Source organism: Thamnophis sirtalis, unplaced genomic scaffold, assembly GCF_051295495.1.
Source record: "Thamnophis sirtalis isolate CommonGarterSnake01/CBP01778 unplaced genomic scaffold, rThaSir2_p1.2 scaffold_4, whole genome shotgun sequence".
Lineage (NCBI taxonomy): Eukaryota > Metazoa > Chordata > Lepidosauria > Squamata > Natricidae > Thamnophis > Thamnophis sirtalis.
This window is the reverse complement of record NW_028261384.1, coordinates 43,148,473-43,175,875: the sequence shown is the minus strand read 5'-3', so window position 1 is coordinate 43,175,875 and position 27,403 is coordinate 43,148,473. Positions and strand designations below refer to the sequence as shown.

Genomic DNA, 27,403 nt, shown 5'->3' with positions numbered 1-27,403 from the left:
AGAGAACGAAGGATAGTCAATCTGCAATTTTAATAAATCCATCTTATTATGTATTACTATTTATAGAATGTTTACTTCCTGAAGGGAGCCTTTATTTTACTATTGATTGATGTTCTACAGCCACTGATACTATAATTATCCAAATTCAATATCAAACTCTTCAATAATGAAAAAAAATATATTGGTAAATAATTTTAATAATATACTTTTGCTATGGATGCTTTTTGTCATAAGTTAACAGAAACAAATGAAGTAATTTTATAGAATATGACGACCAGGAAAACAGAAATTTGGGAATCACTCTAACTCCCATTGCTTTTTTGTTTGCCTATTGTAATTCTATTTAAATAATGAAATATCCCTGAAAGGATAATATAACTCATTAAAGCACAGCACACAACAGTAAATAAAGCTACAACAGTAGTTCCATTTTTAAAATTGATGTGACTATTTCAAAAGTCACTATATAAAAGATCTCCAATCATCCTCCAAAATACAATGGGCACAAGCTAGATTTTTTTCCAAACCATTCCAAGACTATCCCAAGAACAAGGAGCCTTTTTTGAATGTAGAATATTTGTTTTGAATTGAAAACCTATCTGTCTCTACCTTAAAATTGTATTTAAATCAATTTGCCTTAAATTGGAAAACAAATGGTAAAAAATGGCCATTAGAGATGCAGTGATATTGTATTAAGTTTCTAATTAACAATATTTTAGTCAATATGAGTTTTCCAAATACCAGGATGAATGAAAAAAAGAGCACTTCAGTGATAACTAACATGAATGAACTATTCAGATTAAAGCTCAATCTGTTTTCATAATCTTGAACAATGTAGAATTATATTAAGGCAAACAAACCAGATTTGATGGTCTTTAAAACTAAATGAAAGAATGAAAATCTGTAAACTTTGTTGCTGTCTTTGTTGCATCTTTGGGTGGATGGGTGGGGGAGTAAAATTTTACTACAAGTAAAATTAATCACAAATGTCAAGCATTTGGGTAATCAGGAGATCTAGAAAGTTCAACTAAGCATAAAGATTTATTACAAGCATACAAAAATCAAAACAAAACTATTAGCGTTGAAAGGAAATTTGTAGGTGTTAAGAATGAATTCAAGGTAGGCTGGATATTTATGGGCACAGGGATTCATAACTGATGATGTGTTTGACCCCCTCCCTCAGATTCAATATGTCATCTACAATGATCAAGCTGTTGGTAGACTTGAAATCCAGATTGAGGAAATACCATTGTAGAGATATATGTAAGTGGTTGCTAAGAATTGACATCAACTTTATAGCACATAGTACGTCAGAAAACTTGCACAGTAACTCCTGGCTTGAAGAATTCAGAGCCACATGTCTGCAATTAGATGCATTGTTTCCTGTGAAAATGTATTTATAAATCTACTATTAACTTCCTTAAGTATTTATTACTACCATTGTATCGAGAACAGGACAACTGGTGAATTTTCCCTCTTTAAGTGTCTCTACATCTCAAGATGCTCTCTAGTATCCCAATTTGTAGCTAGCTTTGTTTTACCACATAGGTGGCATATTTCCGCATAAGCAACCATTAGCGTATAGATTGTATATAAAATCCAGAAACTTTCTCATTAAAAAATGATACTAATTACTAATGCTTTGCATATAACATATTCTCATTTTATAAAAAGAATTAAAAGAATATATCATCTTCACAGAAGCTGTTGGGCACCAAATAAAGAGATGCATATACCTATAACCTCCAAGCCTACACTAATGCATTCCACACCAGATTGCTGAATGTGAAGAAATCATACATTAATGCTTAAAGTACTGCAGTAGCCACCAATTTATTTCTGGACAAAATGCACAATATTAATCATTACATTCAATCTAGTTCTCTAATTTTTATTTTAACTGTTTCTACTGTTTTCTGACTTTACTGCGCTATCAAGTTAAATAAATGAAACAAATATTCAATAGATGAGCATCTCATCATAACTTTACCTGAATTACTTACTATACTGTCCCTAAATAATATACAGTATAATATACATTTTGAGAATTCTGTCCATTGTAACATGTAACACAAATATGCCAAAAAGGAGCTACTTTTATCTTTATTTAGAGACTGGCTGATTTTTTAATTTGTTGAAATTTGTTATGGTATAGCAAGCCACTCTTTTCAACTAATTATTAGAACATAATCTGCCTGTTCCTCTGGTGAAAGCACAATAGATCCAGGGCACACCCAGTACCTGATTTTCCCATGGGCCCTTTAATGAATGAAAGTGTTTCACATTTTGTTTCTTTGTGTTTTTAAATTACAGTCTCAGCCCATACAATTTAAAATTGCATAATAATGCAAAATCTTGTGCTGAGCACTAAAGTGGAATACATGTAGTAACTAACCATTTTCTAAATAGTAGCAGCTTATTCTGCATTCTCCTGCAGAAGAATAGATTGCCCGTAGTCTCTTGGCATTTTGATAACAGGCCAAAGCAACCTTTTTCCAGTTGATTTTGGCCTTTAGCTTAGGAGAAATGCTACTTTTAATATAGATTTTTTTTAAAAAATATTCACTTGTATTATTTATGTATAATAGTAAGACTTTTTTCACAAGATACATTAGGATTAGAGTAGGTTGCAAATATTATGAAGATAAATATTAATTAAATATTTTAATCAAATATGTGTATGTGAAAGAATTTGGAATTATCAACACTATTATAATTATTGTTTCTATATACCATAGGCTAGGTCACAATTCGAAACCATAGTGTTAAGAGCTAGCTGGTTACTTAAAGAAAATACAATTTATATAAAAATCCAAGAGTGATAATATATTTAAAACTTGTCATATTCAAAAACCTTATACTTTATTTTATTAGGTAATAAGGTGATATAAAAAACTGCTTTATGATGAATCAGATTATTTACTCAACTTGTTCAGTACTGAATTCAGTGGTTGGCTGGCCGATCTAGACATGTCAGGATTAAATGAGCTTTAACTCTTGCGCAATATACTAGAAATAATAGGTGTGCAAGATCTTACATTAATCTTAATGAATACTTGCCCAAACTCTTCTAAACTGTATGCTTGATTATTAAATTTGTTGGCTTCAAAGTCAGTGACACATGCATAAGACAAAAGTTTCCCAAAGCATCAAAACTGGAAATGTTACTCAGGTTTTTCTTTTTATGCTATTTATGGAATCAGACTTTGGACTCAATTAGAAAGTAGATCTTGGTCTTTACATGCACATGACAAAATAATCTTTCAGAAAACAGAGAGTAAATGGAGGATTTATAGAAGAAAAATGGTGCCAGGAGAAGATTATTTGAAAAGGTTCAGACAAAGTTTAAGTTAATCTTAAAAAATAGAGATAAAAAAATTAATTAAAATGTTTAAATGTTTAATTTTTTAAAGTCAGTTGTAAAAATGAATAGTCATACTGGATGAAACTGAAAGTGGGGGTTAAAGTGAAGACTGGGGGAAGCTTCTTGGCAAATAGACAAGTACTGTACTGATTTTTTAAACTTGTAAACTTTAAACTTACTCTAGAGGTTTGGTCATTAACCCTTGATAGGCTCATATGATAACTGAGGGAAATATTCTCCCTAGCATTAGATCTGAAAACCTTTTACCATGTACATTCATTATTTATTACCAATAGTTCATATTAGCATAATGCAACTAAGAGCAGGATTATCAAGGCAGAAAATTATGATCCTAGGTCCAGATATAGGCCAGGTACAACACATAAATTATAACTGGCAAGAAAAGGCATAAGAAGAAAATTCAGAATTTAAATCCAGGATATAGGGCACAGGTTTCAAACTAGATTGCGTCACATGACATATTGTGATGTGTCGTCACTTTTTTTTCCTTTGTGGAGCCAGGACCTTCACGCAGCCCACTGGCCATCAGTTTGACACCCCTGATATAGGGCATCAGTGACGTGCAGTCAGGGGAGGCAAGGGAGGCAGAGCCACACCACTGTCATCATGAAAAGAAAAAGAAATGTAAAAGGAAAAAGGCTGAGGTAGTTGCTGCCAGAGTCACAGTGGATGAGTCTGCTTAGTGCTTAACTGTTTAAAAAGCCTCTAAAAAAGTGTCCTCTACAGCAGGAGGCCGGACAACCATGTGCCTCATTTAGTCTGACTTTATGATCACTTGAGCAGCGTTAAGCAAGGGTAAAAGCCGAAAAATTCCTTATGTAGATGAGGCACATGGTTCTCTTGCCTCCTCCTGTAGAGAACATTTTTTTAGAGGCTTTTTTAAACAGTTAAGCAGAGTCATCCATTGGGGACTATGGCAGCAGCTAACCCAGCCTGACCTCACAACTCTTGCCTTTTTCCTTTTATATTTTTACATTTTCATGATAGCAGCAAGAGCAAATCCTCTGTGAAACAGTTGGAAAAGGTAGGTGGGTCGGAGGGAGGGGGAGGAATTCAAAATTAATGTAATTTGTAAATAATTGTAAGTAATTTGTGTATGTGTGTGTGTGTATGTGCGTACGTGCGTTCATGTGGTTGTTTCTTCACTCAAACAAACTCTCTCTCAATTGGAGAGAGTTTGTTTGAGAAGAGAGGGAAGGGAGTAGGAGAGGCAGGAAGGGCAGCCCACCAGCTTTCTTTCTCTGTGTCGGAGTAGCCTGCCAGCAGAGGCGGGTCTTTTAGCCACCTCTGCTGGTGGGCTGGGGCTTTCTTTCTTTGCCCAGGGGCGGGCAACTCAGACAGGCTGCAGCCTCTGGGCAAAAGAAAGAAAGAGGCCGCATGCTGGGCTGCCTCTATGTCGGACATAGCGGTGGGCAAAAGAAAACCAGAGGCGGGGGGCCACTTTCTTTCTGAGAAGTAGTACTGGGAGCTCTGGAGCGAGCCACCCCTGATGGCCGCCTTCCTGCAGTGGCAGGAGCAGCAGCCCCCGGTGGGGGTCAGCGCCAGTGAGTCCCCAAAGGAGGCCACCAGGGCGAGGGGGTCCAGGTTGAGGTGCTCGAAGGGAGGCGAGAGGAGCTTGGTGGAGGTGGGCAGCGGTGACACAGAGGGCGCTCCGGTGAAGGAGGCTGGGTCGGGCAGGCTGAGTAGCGGAGAGGCACGGCGGGCACTGAGCATCCCAGAGAAGCTGACGCTCTGGCACAGGAGGTGCGGGGAGGTGCTCCATGCTTGCCGAAGACCTGCGCCTCCTCGGGGAAGTGGATGAAGTGGCAGTGGGAGCCATAGGGACCCTCGACATGCAGGTAGAACTTGTGGCACAGCTCCGTCTTGTACTTGGGGTGGCAGCTGATGGAGTACAGCTCAGATGAGCCCGTGGGCGAACTGGCACTTGGCACCATACTTGCAGCAGCCGCTCTCATTGAAGTGCGGCACATCTCCGTCTTGTAGCAGGATGACGGGGTGGGCGCACTGGGTGGCTTCAGCAGCAGGAAGCCCGGTGGCAGGGGCAGCAGCGGTTGGGCCGCCTTGCCTTCGATCAGGCTGACCGAGTGGTCCGGGCACAGCAGGGACCGCAGGTGCTCACCCTTGGGGCTCCAGGGGCTGCGGAGCGACCATACCGCCAAGTCCCCACTGCCCGGCAGCGCCGCCTCCGAGGAGCAGGCTGAGCAGCCACAGGAGAAGTTGGAGGTGGGCGCGTCCAGCTCTTCGCTCAGCGAGAGGTTGATCAAGTTCTGGTAGAGGTTCTGGACATCCAGAATGGAGCTCATGGTGCCGCCTGCTTGTGCTCCGCTCACCAAAAGCAGCACTGAAAGGCTGCCTCTGAGCAAAAGAAAGAAAGCGCCAGCCTGCCGCTGGCTTTCTTTTGCCTGCCTCTATGTCGGACATAGCTTTCTTTCTCCTGCCTGTCAGAACTCAGGCGGGCGAAAGAAAGAAAGCGCTTTAGACAGTGGGATGTCGGGGGAGAAGACTGCCTTACCAGCCATAAACCTCACTGCACATCACTGTAGGGCATGTTTTATATATATACAGCTTCTCTGTAGCTCAAATGGTTAACTCCCTGCCTGGGAGGCAATAGAGCACAGGTTCGAATCCCAGTAAGGATATGGCTAGCTGATGAGAGCTAAATAGCTTGAAATAGATCTATACTAGTCTTCCTTTATTTATTTATCAGCACAAATAAAAAAACACAAATATAACAAAGGCAACAGTAAAAATATTGGGTTTCTGTCTGGATGGACTCTTGTGACGAGCCTAATGACAGAGAGTGGAAGTGTGACCTTCCTCCCACACTTGGGCATACCAGGGGTTGTGACTTTAAGTATATACCTCCCACCCTGGCTGGCTGATAAAAGGAGTCGTTCTCTGTAGCTCAAATGGTTAACTCCCTGCCTGGGAGGCAATAGAGCACAGGTTCGAATCCCAGTAAGGATATGGCTAGCTGATGAGAGCTAAATAGCTTGAAATAGATCTATACTAGTCTTCCTTTATTTATTTATCAGCACAAATAAAAAAAAAACACAAATATAACAAAGGCAACAGTAAAAATATTGGGTTTCTGTCTGGATGGACTCTTGTGACGAGCCTAATGACAGAGAGTGGAAGTGTGACCTTCCTCCCACACTTGGGCATACCAGGGGTTGTGACTTTAAGTATATACCTCCCACCCTGGCTGGCTGATAAAAGGAGTCGTTCTCTGTAGCTCAAATGGTTAACTCCCTGCCTGGGAGGCAATAGAGCACAGGTTCGAATCCCAGTAAGGATATGGCTAGCTGATGAGAGCTAAATAGCTTGAAATAGATCTATACTAGTCTTCCTTTATTTATTTATCAGCACAAATAAAAAAACACAAATATAACAAAGGCAACAGTAAAAATATTGGGTTTCTGTCTGGATGGACTCTTGTGACGAGCCTAATGACAGAGAGTGGAAGTGTGACCTTCCTCCCACACTTGGGCATACCAGGGGTTGTGACTTTAAGTATATACCTCCCACCCTGGCTGGCTGATAAAAGGAGTCGTTCTCTGTAGCTCAAATGGTTAACTCCCTGCCTGGGAGGCAATAGAGCACAGGTTCGAATCCCAGTAAGGATATGGCTAGCTGATGAGAGCTAAATAGCTTGAAATAGATCTATACTAGTCTTCCTTTATTTATTTATCAGCACAAATAAAAAAAAAACACAAATATAACAAAGGCAACAGTAAAAATATTGGGTTTCTGTCTGGATGGACTCTTGTGACGAGCCTAATGACAGAGAGTGAAAGTGTGACCTTCCTCCCACACTTGGGCATACCAGGGGTTGTGACTTTAAGTATATACCTCCCACCCTGGCTGGCTGATAAAAGGAGTCGTTCTCTGTAGCTCAAATGGTTAACTCCCTGCCTGGGAGGCAATAGAGCACAGGTTCGAATCCCAGTAAGGATATGGCTAGCTGATGAGAGCTAAATAGCTTGAAATAGATCTATACTAGTCTTCCTTTATTTATTTATCAGCACAAATAAAAAAACACAAATATAACAAAGGCAACAGTAAAAATATTTGGTTTCTGTCTGGATGGACTCTTGTGACGAGCCTAATGACAGAGAGTGGAAGTGTGACCTTCCTCCCACACTTGGGCATACCAGGGGTTGTGACTTTAAGTATATACCTCCCACCCTGGCTGGCTGATAAAAGGAGTCGTTCTCTGTAGCTCAAATGGTTAACTCCCTGCCTGGGAGGCAATAGAGCACAGGTTCGAATCCCAGTAAGGATATGGCTAGCTGATGAGAGCTAAATAGCTTGAAATAGATCTATACTAGTCTTCCTTTATTTATTTATCAGCACAAATAAAAAAACATATATATATATATATATATATATATATATATATATATATATATATATATATATATATATATATATATATATATATATATATATAAATAAATATAAATATAAATATAAATATAAATATATATAAATATATATATATATATAAATATAAATATAAATATAAATATAAATATAAATATAAATATAAATATAAATATAAATATAAATATAAATATAAATATAAATAATATAAATATAAATATAAATATAAATATAAATATAAATATAAATATAAATATAAATATAAATATAAATATAAATATAAATATAAATATAAATATAAATATAAATATAAATATAAATATAAATATAAATATAAATATAAATATAAATATAAATATAAAAGAATATATATATATATTCTTCATTTTTGTAGAAGCTTGTTTTCTTTATAATGATGTTTTTTTAAGTATAGCAAAATTTCTCAAGCTGAATCCTTGACTATTAGATGGCTAAGTTCTTAGTGAAAGAAGAATTAATGCATTGGCCTGGGGACAATCATTCATTCCAAGATAATAATAAATTCATCTATAACTCTCAACCATTATATCCACATTGAAATTTGAATATGATTAACGATGTGAATTTCTACAATTTACATAATTTTAACTACAATATTATTAGAATATTATAAAGTATCAACACAATGAGTTACAGCAAAACTACTTACATACAAATGAATATACTGTTTTGTAACACAACTAATTTGCAGTTCTAAATACACTCACTTAAAAGGTTCATTAAGTGGAACTTTCTTTTGAGTAAAAGTCCATATCCATCAATTATCAATGTTTTGTTCTTAATAAGAACTTATGTTGTTCTAAATCCATTGTATGGTACAATATATAAAAATATTGAACAGTTAATTATGGTACTTTTAAAAGATTGTGAAGATTTAAAGCCAAGCATTTCAGCCTATAATAAACTACAATACTTAAGCTAAGTCACACTTCCTATGTAAATCAGTATAATTTCAATTGCTAAACTACGATTTTATGAAATTTTACTCAGTGTTATAAAACCATCGGACAGATGAATATGCATGATTGTAAAGAAAATATTGTACAATCCTCATTATCTGAAGAAAACTTGTTTCCTAAGAGGTTCAATAAAAGATAAACTACTAATATTAATTATTTGACTTATAGAAATATATTGTGTATTACAAAATATTTAAAATGCTAATAATTATTTAAAATCTAACAATTACAATATCTCTGCTTTAAAGCTTAAGCCATATTCATTTCAGACATAAATTTCATGTACAAGATTTTTACATATCTGTTATAATTATAGAAACATCTACTTTATTGTTGTAATAACTAATAATTAACTTGGATATCAACACTGTATCAATATAGAAGTGCATAACATGGCAAAAGTAAGAATGAAATAGTTGACTCCCTTATTATACAGATATACATTTACCAATAAAAGGGAGACAAAGTTTTTAAAACCCAAAGTCCATTCTGAACATCTAATAAAATGCTAGAATAATTTGTTTCATTGTTTGGAAAGGAAATTCCTAAGTTCACACTGAATACAAAAGATAAACCATGCATGTCGGGTATTTCGTCTTATTTTGATGTACAACACCCTACTGTCCAGTCATAACAATCTTAAAATCCTGGTGTTTTACAAACAGCTCTCACTTTTGCTTGGATAACATTCTTGATTGTCAGAAAGAGAGGAGGACCTGAAGTAGAGTAATGATTTAGAAAATACAGATTAAAATGTTGGCGTCAGAAACTTCCCAAAGTTTTACAGATTTATGTTCCATGCTGAGAGAACTCTTATTCTTTTCCATGCTGAACAGTACATGCTATTTATATTTATACACTATTTATTTAGTGTATAAATAAAATTAAAACACAAGCACTGTAGTCAAGGTTTATGGGATAACCCTGATGTTAATCTGCCACTTTCAGGTACTCTTTGTTTAACAATAGTAGTTCAATGAAATTTATAGTAAAAACATTTAATTGAGTATAAAGTAAATATACCTAGATTCAGTGGTGCAATTCAGCTGGTTCTATCTGATTTGGGCAAACCAGTAGTGATGGTGATGATGTCCACCTGCCTGGACATCATCACGTCCTGTTTTTGATGCTCTAAACATGTGCAGAAAGACCTGCGCATGTGCAGAGGTGACATGTGCTCACATTTGTGAACTGGCAGTGAAGGTAAATTGATTTCACCCCTGCCTAGATTACTGGGATAAATGTCATATTATTATTCTAATTCTTGCGTAGCAGAATGGTCCCTGAATCAAACACAAAATAAGAATATTAAGTACTAGTATTTTAACAATTACTATAGAATTACTAAATTAATTCCATTGATTCTTGCTCTTTCCAATATTTATATAATCTGGGATCTTGCATCTTGAAGCTAATATTCTGTTTCTTACTGTCTAATATGGATCAACCTTCATGTTTGTGAATTTTTGAAACATTACATAGTAGTTTAAATCTTCTCTTTAGGTTATACATTTTAAGATCTTTGTCCCTCTTTTCACAAGACTTTGTTTATATTCATATAATCATCCACAAGGACATTCTCTAAATTCATTCTCACTTGTTTAAATGTTTTTTTTAAATATGGTGTCAAGAAGCGGATTCAGTCATATGAATCATATGAGTCTGAATAATGCAAAATAAAGTGAAATGATTTATTCCGTTACATGTATATGTAGGTGTGTGTATATGTGTGTGTGTGTTAGTCATGTTACTCCTATTAACCATGAGATAAACTTTGCTGAATATGCTGATTAGTAACAGTAACCAAATTATTTTCAAATAATAAATTGTTTTCACATACATTATTTTATTATCTTTGTTAGAATTCTTTTCATAGGTTTTAATATTAAGCTGAATGGTCTGTAGTTCCCTTTATTCTCCATTGCCACATTTTAAGGTAGGAACATTTTCTGTCCTTCAGTCATCTGGCAGTTATTAGGTTTGTCTCCAGAATTTCTTAAAGATATGCCAACCACCATGGAATTCATATGACCTCTGGCATTTAAATTCAAATAAACCATCTTCAAGATGAAATTGGAAGAAATTGTCTTTTATTGGGAAAGGAAACCAGAATAGAAATTGAGAAGCTTATTGTTAGCATTTTGCTGAATTTTAAAATTTTTTGCTACTTCTTTTGTCTTCTTTATATTGTAAACATAATTGAAACCCTTTGGTCGTCTTTAACATTCTTTACCAATATAAACTTATTCTTAATTTTAATATTTGTGATGTTATTGTTACAATCCTGGATTATTTCTATTTATTCTTTGTAACTGTTCCTCTTTCCATTTCTTATAATGGGAGTTTTGTAATTTATAATGATCAAAAGCATCATTCCCTATATTGTCTGAATCACAGTTAAAACACCATTGCAAAAAAAATTATCATTATCATTATCATTATGCCAGAAGAAATATCTCTTTATCAGACATAGTTTAAATAATGATTCATTTTCTTCTTTTATAGCATATTATTATATGCTAATATTTTGCGCAGTTTTGTTTACTGACTTACAAAATAAAGATAATAGGAAACATTAATCTTCCTGTGTATTTTTAACATAGGAAAAGGTTCTGGTTTTCCAGTCATTTGAAGAGAGCCTATACAGCACGACAAGACCTTGTATCTGAAATACATATTTTATAAATATACTATCCCGATAATGTATTCCAATATTCATATTTGCTGCTACTTGCAAAATTTATTCCCTCGGATCTGTAATTACAACATAAAAACTGTACTACATCATTCTCTATTTGACAAACATAGCAAAAATATTCAGCTCTGCTCAAAAATTATTGACTTTGCAAATTTATCACAAAAGCTACTATTCCACAAGCATCTTGACTAGAAATCTTTGCTTTCAATTTATAGCTTAAAAACAAAAACCCACACCAGATTTTGAATATTATCTGGGAAAAGTGATATTGAAACTAATAAAAAGGATAATGCATGCTTTATGTAAAAGTTACTTTCTATCAAACAGTTTATAACATCAGGCAGAAAATGGAATCTTTCTGTTAAATAAAAATAGCAAAAATCTCAAACTCAAATCACATCAAGAATCTCACAATTTTTCACATAATCACTTTGAGCTTTCATCTAAAGTACAAATACTAGATATAACTACATTAAGAGAAAATTAAATGTATTCATGTTTCTTGGTATGATGAAAATAAGGGCCAGGTGATAATTGACAAATAGACAACTCAGTGGTGGATTTCAAATTTTTTTAGAACCTCTTCTGTAGGTGTGGCTTGCTTGTGGGAGTGGCTTGCTGGCCATGTAACTGGGTGGCAGTGGCTTGTCAGCCATGTGACTGGGTGGGTGTGGCCAACTTGTAAAATGTGGTGAAACTTACTTAACAACGCTCTTGTTTAGCAACTAAAATGTTGACTCAGAAACTGTGGCATTTGAAGCACGCAAGTCTTAAAGCTGTCAAGTTACAAGATCTTTGCACCCCTAACCCTTTAGAAAAAAAATCCCAGCGGTGTTCAAACTTGACAGCTTTAAAACTTGTGGACTTCAACTCCCAGAATTCCTCCTCTCGCTCTTCATCTTGATGATGTGCGGACAGGTGGGGGGAGGGAGCTGGAACTGGTTCTAAACAGCACTGTAGATTTGTGGAACCTCTTCTATAGAAGAAGTTAGAACTGGCAGGAACCTATCCCTGACTCAATTCATTCTTTCACTAGAGCTTACTTACTACCAAAATATTCAGAGTATACTTTCAGAAACTGGTTAAATTTAATTTAAAATGTCATCTACAATTAAAAGTAAAAATAAATGATTATATATTATATTTTAATTAAAGTTTTTAATTAAATGTAGGAATAAAACTGGGTGTTATTTGTAATTGGCATTCAATAAATTGTTAATCCTTTGGGGTACACCAAAATGGTGAAACTATCCTAGCATGTGATAATTAATTTCACAGAAACTGTTGAACTGATATCTTCATGGCTATCAGATGCACATGCAGCAAAATCAAGTAATGGCAGAGAAACCAGCTACACTAGCTAGCTCTTTTCTTTTATACTACTAAACTGGTTTGAATAACTTTAAGAGTCTTTACTTTTCTTTCATGTTACATTTTATTTTCTAAATTCAACAAATGTAGGAATTTATTTATCTACACATAAATGTTATGTTTCATAGTGCGTATTGTAGTGTTAATATAAAATAAGAGATAAGGCAAGAATAGTTTCCAAAATGTTGGTTTTTATTTTTAAGAGACAATTTTTTCCTCTAACTTTTCTAAAATGGGTCAGTACAAAATCTGTACACACACACATACACACACACACACACACACACACACACAGACACACACAATTGGTTCAAACGGCAAAAAATCCCACTCCTTAAATTTTCTCCTCTGCTAACATTTCAGATTGCCCTGCTTGGTTGCAGGAAGAATCAAAGAAATTGCAAGGTCGCAGTTCTGACTGCCTAGCTATAGACCTGTCTATTAAACCATCATATAGAAATATCTAGATATTTCATCTTCTGTTTGAAAAGGTTTCTATATGATTTCTTTTATTTGCAATTATTAACATATGATGTGACCTTTGAGCCATATTTTAAATCTACAAAGGGATATGCTACACCAGTTTATATCAATGGTCCACACTGATTGTGCTTTGACAAATTATTATATTGACCTACCAGTATATATCAAAGTTATAAAGTGGATGCTTTATCTGAGTCTAGACTCTCAACTGTTAATTTATTGGTCTTGTGTTTTTATACTTATGCAAACAACAGAAAATCTTGCAATGGAAATTCAAATGAATAAAATAATTATATATCATTTGCAAAACCTATTTTTTAAACCCACATATGGTATGCTGTTCATCTTTAAAAGCTGGATTCAGTGTCTACAGGCTAATAGAAAATGGTGGAAAACTTGCTGAGCTCTGAGAAACAAAAACCACAACCAGTCAAATGTGGTTGCATTGAGTCAAATATTCTGGAGTCACTGCAGTATTTGAAAACTTTTCTGCAAGGAGAGGGAAAATGACATACTTACTATGGTCCTAGTTTTCCCTGCACTTCTTTTTATTTAATAAAGAAGAACAGTCAGTTGAAATTGTGATTGACAAGTTCAAGAACAAAGACAAAGACAAATGTTTCTTATTGAAGAGAACTTTACAAAGCATTCCTATAATTTAAAATTCATTCATATCAGAAACAAGTCTTTTTGCTTAGTGTATTAATAGCGCTCAGTAATATAACGCCCTTAGTAATTTTTGTATTCTAAATTACTAAATCCTTAAACTAATCTGGCTAAACTCACATGGAACATTTTTATTATAAACCTAATAATGCTCAAGCACAGCAAAGCAGAGGCCTATTTAATCTGGGTATTAGTATAAAAAGAATGCCAAGTTTTTAAAATCCTTGCTCAATAAATTTCAACATGAAATTAACTATCCACTCCAATTTTACAGGTGGTTCTCAATTCCACCAGCCCAAAATTCCACAAGTATACGGATATACAATAGTTAGGCCATTTTATCCAAATATCTTTTACTATGTGGTAAACATGCTGGTACAGTTATTTAGGATAGCTAATTATTTATCTCTTTATTGCGATAAGATCATACTTTATCTACTTTAGAATGCATAAGATTCAACCCTCTCTTGCTTTCCCTCTCATTGGATTTCTTCCATGAATTTTGTCCCATTTTATTTTAATATGGCTGTTTCATTAAAAATGCTAAATCATAGTATTGTTTGTTAGGCAGTGGTTTGCTTAGCAGGATCTGTAGCCACAACTGCTTGGTTTATAAATTAAGGTTATGGCTCAGCATGTTGTTCAAACACAACCAAGTATGGTTTATTTCATAAGCTATGATTTATTAAAGGTTAATAATTTAGAATATAGCATGAATCAGGTCATTAAGCAATAGCCTTCTGGCATATTGCATCTTTAGAGTTTTTTCCTCAGAGGCGCAATTTACCATAAACAATTCTTCTCTCTGGTGCTCTTCATCTTTTATTTTTTAGTTGGTAAAAACATTAATCTGAATAATACTCTTATACATTATAATAAGTATGTAGTACTTTACATCAGTGCATCACCTGAGGATACTGCATCTAGGCTATATAAGTCAAGTAGAACAGAAACACCTGCAGAATCTCATGGTTTCATCAAAATGATGACTAAAGCATTGTAACACACCCAGCTTCCCCTATTTTAAAGGGATGTTACTAATTTTATACCAAAGAAGCAAAACTTGCACCAAAATAAAGCCATTCTGCTTTTGCCATTTATAGTATTCTCCAATTATCCATAGTTGAGAATAAATATAGATGCAGACACAAAAAATATATAGGATAACCAAAGATGCCAGAGTTGAGACTTTCAACATAATATAAACTCTGGCTCCAAAACCTTTGAGCATTTCCACATTGTATAAAGACTAGCATCACTGAATCTAAACTTGGATAAATTATTACTCATTTTGATGAACAGACTTGGAAAGGTATTTCTGTTCTGTATTCCCACTTAGTATTAGATTTACAAATTGCAGTTCATCCCAGATGTAATATTGACACAGGTTAGACAACCTCATAGCACTGGAAGGTTTTTTTAAAATCAGCTTTGGCTGATAACCTTAATTTGAACAAGATTAACACCTTCAATAATTGATGCAATGATAACTTTAGAGCTGGATTATTGTAATTTGCTTTTCATAGAGTGAACCTTGAAACCTTGAAGTAGTGGTTACTGTAAGCAGTATGTCACTTGAAGATCTTGTAGATTTCTTGTGTCAATAAAAACTGTCCCTTGGTTGGGAGTTACCATCAAGCCCATATTCAATGTTCTTAGAATAGAGAACCTTAAATGTTTTAATCCATTTTTCCATATATTTAAGTAATTAACGGGATACCGTTGCAAGGCCCCCTCACATACACATTTGAAATAAATAACTAATTCTATTTTTTCTATTAAGAAATCAATTTGCACTGGAAATAAAACAATATTTCCTTTTTTATCACAGAGGGTTCAAATCATCTTTATTTAGACCTTTCAAAATTTTAACATTGTAATATTAAGCATTATTTTAATTTTTAATATTTTTATTCTTTAATTTTAATCATGTTATTACTGTTTCCATTATAGCTTTGTAAGATATCTAGAGGTGTTAAGGGAGTGAACAGCCTAATACATTTTAAATAAATAAACATTCCAGTTGCTAAAGTCCAAATAAAATATCAGCAAATATAATAACATCATGGGCTAGAATTAATCAGGCTATGCTCAAGTGCTATTTGTACCTTCAAATCTGCAAAAATACATAAGTACAAGCCCTCATTAGTATTATTCTGTTAACAATTTGAATTTTTTAGTTAGCATTATATTTAATGTCTTTAAATAAAGGTCTGCTTTTAACTAAGCCAATAAACTTAAAAAAAACAAAAAAAAAACCAATCAAAGCAGCTAAAGTTTTTATTAAACAGTACACAGCTTGAACACCTAATGGAATAAATTAAATTCTTTAACTCAGTCAACATTTCATATGCATACTATATTCAGTATGGTATGCACTCCAAATTTTTGTCTGAATATGATAAAGTTAACCAAAATCGTCTTGGTGGTCTTTTGAAAAAAATATCTACATGCCTTCCAGTGCTTCAACTTCTCTTTCAGATCTCTTCAGATACCCAGAAGTTACAGCAAAGAATGGAAGAACTTTATGAAGATTTATTTTCCTCTGCATTTGAGAATCTTAATATCTTAAATGTTGTTTGCTGCTAGTCACCACCCTGGTAATGTACCCAAGAAATTACCTCTCCTCAGCTATGAGAGTGACTCATCTCACTACAAGATGTGCTATGTGCTTATCCAGTCTAGGTAAGAAACTAAGAAAAGGGGGAAATTGGTCTCTTTAATATTCCACTGCTTACACCATGCATCTCAGCATCTGAACAGGTGTAATCACACCCTTAGAATAAACTGCTCAGCAACACACAAGTGTTTTTGGAGATTGTTGGTTCTGGAATTATCTTGAATAGTAATGATGCATATTTTTGTTCCACCATGTCAGTTGGATATCAGAAATGTCTCCTGGTTATTTTTGTTTTTACTTGTGGATTAGATACTAATGTAGTCTTTTGAGTTTTAATAACTCTTAATTATCAGTGGGGAGAAGAGCCATGGGATTTAATGCTAGATCTTTCCACAATCATCTTCTCTCAACTTAGCATCCAAGGAAAACATGCACCTTCCTTCCCTACAAAGTGTTTCCCCCTTTTTCCTGCGAATGGAATAAAGGCAGCTGTATCCAGACTCCGGTGTTCCTACTACAGAAAGAGAAAGGGTAAAAGAGCAACTTAGTAGGACGCAGGAAATTACAATAAGGTTCCCCTCTCAAACTTTCTACAAATAAACGGTATTTAAGCCAAGGGGGCAACCAGAAAAGTAAGATAGGAGGTAGGTAAACCCTGCCAGCTAAAGGGAGGCAGTTATTGTAAACTCACCTGAGGAAACAGAGGAGCCAGATAAACTAGAGTTGCTGGATGTGGCCATCCTCTTCCCTTCGGCCTCCTTAGTGACTTGTTCTGGCGATTCTGGTGCTGTTCGGTTGCCTCCGCTGCTCCCGACCCATTTCAAAGTGCGGGAGCCGCGTCGAGGAAAGCAGCCACAGCAGGCGATGCCTGGCCTTTGCTCGCTCCTTGTCCGAATAACCTGCTGTTGTAACTGGTTTATTTGGGTTCCTTTGAGGCTTGGCAAGGAGGAGAAGCTGGCCAAGGGAGGGTGCCGGGATGTGTCCAGCTCCTTCCTACAAACCCGAGGAATAAAAGGCTTCCCGATGGGTAGAGCAGCCCCAGCAGTTCTTTTCCCCTCGCCTTTTCCCCTCCCTTCGCTTAAACGGCTAAGCCTTGACAAGCGAAGCAGCAAGCGACTCCACCTCCTCCGCCGCCACCGCCTAAGCTTTCCTCACGCACACAAAGGAAGCGGAGAAAAAGACAGGCTGCAGCCCCTGGGACAGCGGAGGGGACAGCCTAGGGTTCGGGCACCGACGGAGTCCCGCGCGAGAAGCGAAAGAGGCGCCGAGAGCGTCCAGTCGGATCCTGCCCCTGTGGCTGTCGCTCTCTTCGCTGGCTGGCATCAAGAGAGCTCCCGCTCCTTCCATGTGCCAAGGCTGGTTCAACATTCAACATGGGAAGTGAAGGCAGGTCGCGCCGCCTTCTGGGGGAGGGGAGAAGCGGGGAGGCAACTACGAGAAGGCGGGTCCCCAGCGGTTGCCTTGGGGTGCGCTGGGTGCCTGTTGCGTTTTCCGATTCCCCGGTGCCAAGTATGCCAGTCTGATTTGGTCACCTCTTCTCCCGCCCCCCTCTGTTGAAACAGGAGAAAAGTGTCTTCTGTTAATCTCAATTGTTGTAAAGCTTGCTGACCAGGTCACCTGTTGGAGGTGTCAATTTCTATGAAGGTGGTGGAGAGCAGATAAGAACGCTCTTACAACTATTGGAGCGGTGGCACGGGGGTGAAATTCGGTAGATTCTGACAGGTTTTGGAGAACCAGTAGCAGAAATTTTGAGTAGAACCAGAATCAACAAATACCATCCCTGGCTGGCCCCAGAGTGGAATGAGAATGGAGACTTTGCAATATCCTTCCCCCAGGAGTGGGGAGGAATTGGGGATTTTGCAGTATTCTTCTCCTGTCACACCCACCAAACCACACCCACAGAACCGGTAGTAAAAAATGTTGAATTTCACTACTGGTAGTGCACCATTTTGATGCTTCTTCATCCGCCTTTCATTCACACTTCTTTAAATTGGTCTTCTACTAAGCAGTTAATTTTTGGATTGGGGAGGGCCATCATGTCTTTTGCCTCAAGCTGCACAGTAATTTGAGCCATCTCTGGAGATAATTCTTTTCTAGAGGTTTTCATACTGTGCTGACAAGTAACCTTAAAGGAACTTTATTTTGGAATTCCTGTCAAAGAAAGAACTATTCAATATTATATGTATCTTCCATATCAATTTCTTTTGTATTTATATATGCCTTTTCAATTGGTCTTTAAAAACATATTTTCTTCATAAAATACTTATCTAATTCACAGTTTATTCAAATGACTTTATGGGAATATAGGTAGTCCTTGACTTATAATCACAATAAAGGCCAAAAAATTTATTGCTAAGTGAGACATTTGTTGTGAATTTTGCCCCATTTTACAGCCTTTCCTGCTACGGTTGTTAAGGGAATCATTGCAGTTTTTAAATTAGTGACACGGTTTTTAGGTGAATCTGGCTTCTTCATTGACTTTGCTTGTCAGAAAGTTATAACATATTACATATTCCTGGGACATTCCAACCATCAGCCAGTTGCCAAATATTTGTATTTTGATCATGTGACCATGGGGATGCCACATGGTTATAAGTGTGAAAAAATATCATAAATGTGACTTTTTTCAGTGCCATTGTAACTTTGAACAGTCACTAAATGAACTGGTGTACGTCAAGGACTACCTGTACATCAGAAGTGGGTTGCAGATATTTTTACTACTGGTTCGTGCGTGCTCACGTGCGCAACCCTTCTGCACATGTGCAGAAGCATCCTGGCAGGTGGGCGGAACCTTCTGCCACCGCTACTCTCGGTTCGACCAATCTGGACCAAACTGGCAGCAACTACCTCTGCTGTACATAGTGCACTGCACTATAATCATAACTTAATGAAACCATCTCAGTCCGAGTAATACACTAGGCTGAAATGTAATTGAACTATTTATGTTCAGTATATTCATGATCACAGCCATTGTCAACATTGCCCTAAGTTATCATATGGCTTGTTTGGTTTTAAAATTAAGTATTCTGTTATGTAAACTACAGCTAGGATTCTGTAGATTTTATTTTAGCTGTGTGGCCTCAGGATAAATTAGCTAAAATTGAAACTTTTCCACTGATACTAGTAGTAAGAATTGAATGGTGCTGCATTCTCATGGCACTCAAATATAAAGTTTCCACAAAAGGCATTAACTAATAATGCACTAATCAACTGGTTACCTGCGATTATATTGGAGATGGATAGAGACAAAACTGGGCAACCTGTATGAGAGAATAGCTTTTGTGCCTGTATACCATACACTACAGCATATTATGATTTATAATATTTATATTTTATAACTGTAGGTTGATCTCCATGTGCATACTTTATGGATATTTGCATAAGAGCTTCCTACAATTCCTATTTCAAATGTTCAAACTTTTTTATTTTATGGAGATCATTCTGAAGATCTGAAATCAAATTAAACTCTTTTATTTCAAAATATGTTGGCTGCTGACCTTAAGGACTGTTGCTTATGAGGTGTTAGTTTTTTTCACTGAGCATATACACATACAACCTGAACACCTATTCCTTTGGTTATTTGGAATTATGACAAAGGAAACTGAAAGGTCATAGTTGACATAGTGTTGTTTTACAATAATGTTTTCTGAAAAATAAAGGAAAGAAGAAGCAGATGCCCATGTCTATGCTTCTTTCTGCTTCTATTACTTAGGAGACAATATATGTGAGACAATGTGTAACATGTGGGACTTGAATTCTAATTCAATTTCTGGTTGTCATTTATTGTTTTTCAACCTAGCCAACTAGTGCTTTAATGTTCATCACATGATAATAGGGAATACTGATGGAATAAATGCAAGGACTATTCATAAAGTTACTTTTCAGTGTAACCATAATTTAAAATGGTTGCTAATCAAGATCTATCTGTATAATTTTGAAATCCATGAAGTAGCCAGTTTGTATCTTGAGATAAATCCAATTTGGTAAATGTATTTGTTTGTTTGTTGATTAAATTTATTGGCATAAACCTCACTCTGGAGGATAAGATGTTACAAAGGACAGGAGTGACAGCAGAGAATGCTCTTCTCCTGGACCCTGCCAACCAGAATAAATCAGCAGCATGCCCACTCTACCAGTATAGATGGCATGGCCTGGAAGCAAACCAGCAGCCAATGCAGCTCATTGAACAGCGGTGTTACATGGCCCCATTTATTTTGGGGACCCCAAAATAGTCCATACTGCCACACTCTGCACCAGTTATAGCTACAAATGCTCTTCAAGGGTAGCCATTGCATTGCATTGCAATAGTCAAAACATAAAATGACTAGGGCTTGAATGACTGAGGGCAGGTATTCCTGATCCTCCTGTAGTCCTGATCCTACACAGGCTGCAACTGGCACGCAACTGAAGTTTACAAAGGTTCTCCTAGAACCTAGTCATACCCTCCCCCCCCCCAAATTGTAGACTGGAACCATCTTGGGTAGCACCATTTCATCTAGAACTAAAAAAATGTCAAAGTCCTGGATCTTTCTGCTACCTTAAATTGTTAAAATTCCAGGAAGTTGCCATTGATTTTAAAAAGCTTTTCCATATACTCCAAAACATCAATATTGAGAGGAAAATATTCTACACAAATTAAAATAAAGAGGACATACGTAGAAAATAGAAGACATATTTTCTTCTGCATTAAATTCAAAATTAGATTGCTGATTAAGAATATAGTCTCTAACATTTTCTATTAATGTTGTAATGCACCGTAATGCAGTTAGTAAATTTCATGTCTTCAGTAAATATTAATTTTGAAATATAAATCATGACTTTGATAAACAGATAAATACTGACAAACACTGATTAACAGATATGGGGATTGGGCAAAGAACATATTGTATTTTGGGACAGATCAGATTCTTTTTCCTAATATATAATTAGAATTTTTTCTGACTGCTGGCATGCAGCACACGTTAGTTATCTAAATTAATTTAAATTAAGGTTAAACAAAATTTTAAAACATTCTCTATCTTAGAGAAGATTTATTATGAGTCTAAATAGATTAGGTATACAAACAGGAGATGTCAGCCTCTGTTTCACTATTTGCTTTCGGCTACCATTGAAATGGGGTAGTGGTGGTATTTGGGAAGTTTTAACTACAGGAGAGATTGTAAAAAGGGAGTTTTGTTCTCACCATCTACTGCGCATGTTGGAGCTGCGCTTGGTGTGGTCAAAGCCAATCATCCTGCATACCAACCTGCTGATGCTCCTTGAAGATGGAACTCACATGACACCTAAGGGATTTGCAGATTGGACTATGGGATGGGGTTACCAGGGGGAGTGGGTTTGGTCACATATTGATATGTATGGTTTTGCACGCTTTTGCCTCAGACCTTGCTTTGCTTAGCTGCTATCTTTTCATAACCAGTAAAAGTACTCTTAATTCTGCGAAATGGAGTTAAGTGGTTTCTTTCTTGGTTGCTGAGGAGGCCGGTTTGACAGGAATTATGATAGCAATTAATTTGCAATGTATTGCTGAAAATAAAATACCCCCCAAATTCTCTGTTTAAAAAGATATCCAGTCCTAATCTGAGTTAAAATTATGAAACACATTTAGAAAGCAGAACAATAGAAGTTTTCTATTATCAGTTATCACCTGAACAATTAACTGAACAAGCAGCCATTGATTCCATCTTTCTATTAAGCAGAAATATATTTATATTTAAGTTATAATGATTATGAATTGTATCTGTATATTGTATCAGCACATGCAACTTCTGTACAAATCTACAAATCTACTTATCATTTTATTATACATTTTTCTTGCAATTAATAAATTGCATCCATAGGTACAGAAAGCAGTTCTCTGAATGCAAGGAAACTATCTTATCCTTATAATAAAATGAAAGCTTTGAAGAGAGACAAAACAAAAAAAAATTATACCTTAAATATATAAAAGCATATGCATAAAAAATCTATTTATTGAAGAATTCATGTACAACGAAGAGAGACATAATCATTTACTTCTTGCATCTGAGGCTCCACAATGTTCTAGTCTTTAGCAATTTACAAGCTTCTAGCTATTTGTTTTCTTCAAAAGCGTCTAAGAAAATGAAATCTCAGGTGAATGTGATATCTGCATCAAGAATTATACTACAGAATAGAAAACTGCCAAAATTGCAAAAATATTATGCCAAAATTGCAACCCGAGTAATGCAAATATTTTATTTGTGGCATTTACCCAACTTTAAATATCAGAGATATCCTTTCCCAAGTCACAAGAGACATTAATTCTGTATATGAGGATTGTTTTAGATAACTTTATTGGCAAGCTATAAAATGAATATATTTGTGAACACAATATTCTGGTGGAATTCTTGATGCTTTAATTCTAGTCTTGTTGTTAATTCAGTTTCTCAGTTGTACCCAAGACATTGAGCTACATACTAGTATGGTGATCTTTGCTTCAGTCACTCAACAGGAAATGGAAGCGCAACTAGTATGCATGATTGGTCAATATATTACTAGTATATAATATATCCAATATGATATATATCACTGAAAACTTCTTGCTAGGGGACTTCCAAGAAGTAATTCTATAGAAGTATTATATATGTTAATGTAGGTGATGTTATGCTTTGCAAGACAAATTGAATTGCAATCCCATGGTTATTAAACTGGTGGAATGACTTTACTAGCACTCCACATGAGATTGTCTTCAAAGATCATTCAAAAAGTTCAATTCATTCAGAATGCAAGTTTAGGCAGTGATGCGAATGGCTTGGCAGGTCAATTTGACTTCAGTGCTTCATGGGCAGCTGTGGTTACTAGTATGGAAATTTTATTCAGATAATACATGTAGTTGTCATTTAACAACCTTTTGTTCAGATACCATTCAAATTTTACAACAATGCCAAACAAGTGGTAGTTACAACCAGTCCTTGTACTTATGGCCTTAGTTACATGAAAGTAATGAACTTTCCTGTTCCCACTGCATGGTTTTAGGCAATGAAGGCAACTGCCAGACTACACATTATAGTCCTGTGCTTTTTCAACTTATAACAGTGTCATTTAATGACACAGTTTCCAGTTACAATTAGTGTTGTTAATCAAGGACTGGCTGAGATTAAAGAGATTAAAACCAGTGACATGATAATACATACTCTAAGATTAACATCAGATTGACAATCAAACTACCTCAATCAAGGAACTGTTAACAAATCAAAAGTAAATAGCCCAATCAAAGACCCTCCAAGACCACCACATCAACACTGACAAGGCAAGCCATTAGAATATAAGTGACATTATTGACTGCCCACCTTACCATAGAGTAATTTTAAGGTTATTGTATGTTTCCACTTTTGTGTATAGTTAGCTTCTTCCAGGAAGCTAATGCCTCTTTCCAAAACTAAAGTTTTATGGCAAATACTGTATCTTTATTAGCTTTCTTTGTATTGCTCAGCAACTTCACATGCTCTTTGGCAGTTCAGCAATATATGTTTTCTTTTTAAGCACAACCAATTGATTCAGCTTAGCAGACAGAAGAGCTTAATCAGCTGTATCTAGATCTATTGATGGAAAACCATCACAATGCTGATTGATGAGACTCAGAATAACAAAAGTAATACATTGCCGAAGTTACAGCAGAGAAGAAAGTTTTGAAGTGTTGATTCTCATCCAGAATGCCACAGCACACTAGAATGGTACAAACTTCTTCTAGAGGCATCTTTGATAAAAAAAACTTTTTAAAAATAATTATGAAATGATTGATTGATTGAGGTGATTATGTACTCAAAAGTTAATGTTGACACTTTGTGACTACATGGATAGGTTTTCTCCAGGACAATCTGTCCAGGAATGTAGTACCTGCAATAGAGTCCAATCACCTTGCTGATAGTGATTCTTTTCTTCTCTTTCTTTTCCTGTTTTCCAGAATTAAAGATTTCTCTAGAGAATTAGATTTTCACATTATGTATCTGAAATAAAATAATTTGATTCTGAAATTTATGAAAATTGTCACAATTATGGTGAATGCATTTTAAAAAAAATCTAAGGTGAGTTGGTTGACAAGCTAGCCTTCACCTAAAAATGTTTAAACTTTGAAAGCTGTCGCTGGTATGATGTAAAATTGTCTGCCAGTAACAAAAGCAGGGATAGTTAATCCTTAAGTAACTATTAAAAGGATATAACTTGATAGCCAATGAGACATTGTTATAGTCACTGGATAAGAGATAACATGGCATGTCCTAAGGATCATGATAGATACATTTGTCAATAAGAAATGGAAATATGAAGATGAGACGATAAAGCAACAGACTGCGATAGAAATATAAGTGGAAAAAGAAAAACGTTCTTCCACAGTAAACAAGATAAAGACTAAGCACTAAAGAAAGAATGTATTCTTGTTCAAGCTCATTTAGCATAGTGATTAATTTAGTTTTATTCCAGAATGTATCATTTATGGTGATGATAGATTAACTAATAAAACATTAAAACCGAGTAAGACATTTTGCTAAGAAACCTCAGTATTACTTAGAAAAGCTTTTAAAGGCTAGGAAATAACATAGCTTGAATTTAGCTAAAACGGAACAGTGTTCAAGAAGGCTATATTTTGTAGCAGAACTACAATCTTCCTACTTACAGTGAAATGTATAACTAAACAGAAGAAACAAGATTCATTCACTACATGTCTTTATTTAAATATATTTATATGCATGCTATATACTCAAACTAAGTAACATACAATTCTAAAGTATCAAAAACATCAATGATATTAATAAACAATCATCATAGCACTTTGGGTTGAACAAACCAACTCTTCTCTCCCAACATTCAATGCTGACCAGTATATATAACATACTTATTTCCAAAAATTATGTGAGAAATAATCTATGATCTTCCTATCTAAGGTAGGAACCATTCATACTTCACAGTTTAAGTTAGGCCAAAGTGTAGATTTTTGGCATGGAGAATATTATGTCAAAGACCAGAGCCAAAAAGGGCTATATAAGCAATTGAATTGAGTCCAGAAACAAATTGGCTGTCAATGAAGGCCATCAAAACTGATGTCATTCTGTTGTGTATGTTTACACCAGCACAATGCAGGTGTTCTGTTCCAGTTATAATTTTGTTCTGTTTCTTTGCTTTGTCTCTCAATGTTATTCCCACATATAATCACAGATAGAGTACATACCTTCCAGCCTCTAATTGAAGATATTGAATTTTCATGTGGCAGTAAGATCCACCATCTGAAAGTTTATTCTCATTTCGAGTCTGGATCTCCTTCTTTATTAGTTTAACCTACCTGTTTTCTAAATTTCTTCACTGTCTCTCTTTCTGAATTATGGTGCCTAAACCTGGACATAATACTCCATATGGAGCATTGTTCAGTTCAGCAGGATCACTTTCTGTGATCCAGACTCTTTGCTCCTATTAATCTTCTTCAAGATAGCATTTGTCTTTTTACAACTTTATCACAGTGCTAGTTGATGTTTAATTTGTGGTTGGCAAGGTTACACTGATCCTTTTCATAGATACTACTGCCTTGTTTTGTACATGTCTTATATTTTTTCTACTATGTATTTTATATGTAGAACTTTATATTTCCCCCTCATAAATTCTATTATTTCAGCTCACCACTCAAGTCTATCTAAATTTTTTGAATTCTTCTATTTCTATTTGAATTCTACTTCAATCAAAATTGAAAGACCACTTTTCAATGCCTTGCAATGGTGGCTATTTCCCTTACTTTACATAAAGCTCTTCATTTGTAGTATCCTCTGTTTGAAGAGCTCTTCAATCCAGGCTCAGTTTAAATAAATATAAAGAGATATTTGAGAGTGATAATCCAAGTTAGCCCTGGGTGGTAGACTATGCAGTTATGTAAAGTCTCCTCCCCCATTATGATGAAACATCGATTTAAATTGCACTTATAATTTCTAAAATTAGTATCAGTGTGTATAAAATACCAAGTATAAATGTGGTAGAAATTTGCATCGTTCCCTTGTCTTTTAAAAAATTGCTTGGTAGTACAAAAATATATTTCACTTTAATCTTGCTTTAAGTCTGGATCTTTCATAAATTATAAAGATGCAGATGAAGGCTGATAAGGCAGCCAGTGGACAGAGAATGTGGTTACAGTGTGAAACAAGACAGGAAATGGGAAGCAAGGGAAACCTCAGGTAAGGCATATGAAGAGCTGGAGACCTGGGAAACAGTGAGTTGGGAAACCAGCAATGAGAAAGGTGGAGGGAAAATATGACTAGGCCAGTAATAACGAACCTTTTTGTCGTTGCATGCCAAAGGTGCCTATGTGACAGCAACCTGCATGCCCGCATCCATAATGCAATGCTCATGCATGCTTTCTGCACACACACATGTGACTCCCCACCCACACCCCTCACCCATTTTTTCTTTCCAGGGTGGTGCAGGGGGCCTTCCAGGCCCAAAATGGGGCATGGGGAGGAGCGTGTTTCCCATATCCCGTTTTGGACCTGGAAGGCTGTCTGCACCAACTTGGAAGCCAAAACGGGATATGGGGAGGCCATGTGCAGTGCTTCCGCCACATTCTGGGCCTGGAAAGCCTCCTGCACCAACCTGGAAGCCAAAATGAGGCATGACATCATGCAAACCCCCCAAATGCAATACAAGTGCCCCCTGTGCATGTGCCTCACCTCCTGCGCTTGTATGGCAGAGACCCAAAGACCAGCTGTGTAGCAGGAGGCACGCACACATGCATGGTAGAGCTGGGCTAGAGTAACGGCTGTCATATCCACAGAGAGGACTCTGTGTGCCACCTATGACATGTG

At 35.9% G+C, this 27,403-nt stretch overlaps 1 protein-coding gene and 1 pseudogene across 1 annotated transcript in view; both read right to left on the bottom strand.

Annotated features, from left to right (window-relative positions):
* Positions 1 to 17,981, bottom strand: part of CHN2 (chimerin 2) — a 146,131-nt gene extending 128,150 nt beyond the window's left edge. Inside the window, exon 1 of the mRNA XM_014067300.2 lies at positions 17,299 to 17,981. Coding sequence (XP_013922775.1) covers positions 17,299 to 17,347 — 49 coding nt within the window. The 5' untranslated portion in view covers positions 17,348 to 17,981. The remainder of the gene's footprint in view (positions 1 to 17,298) is intronic.
* On the bottom strand, positions 3,346 to 5,688 carry LOC148045820 (mRNA decay activator protein ZFP36-like; annotated as a pseudogene).
* Positions 17,982 to 27,403: the final 9,422 nt, after the last annotated feature.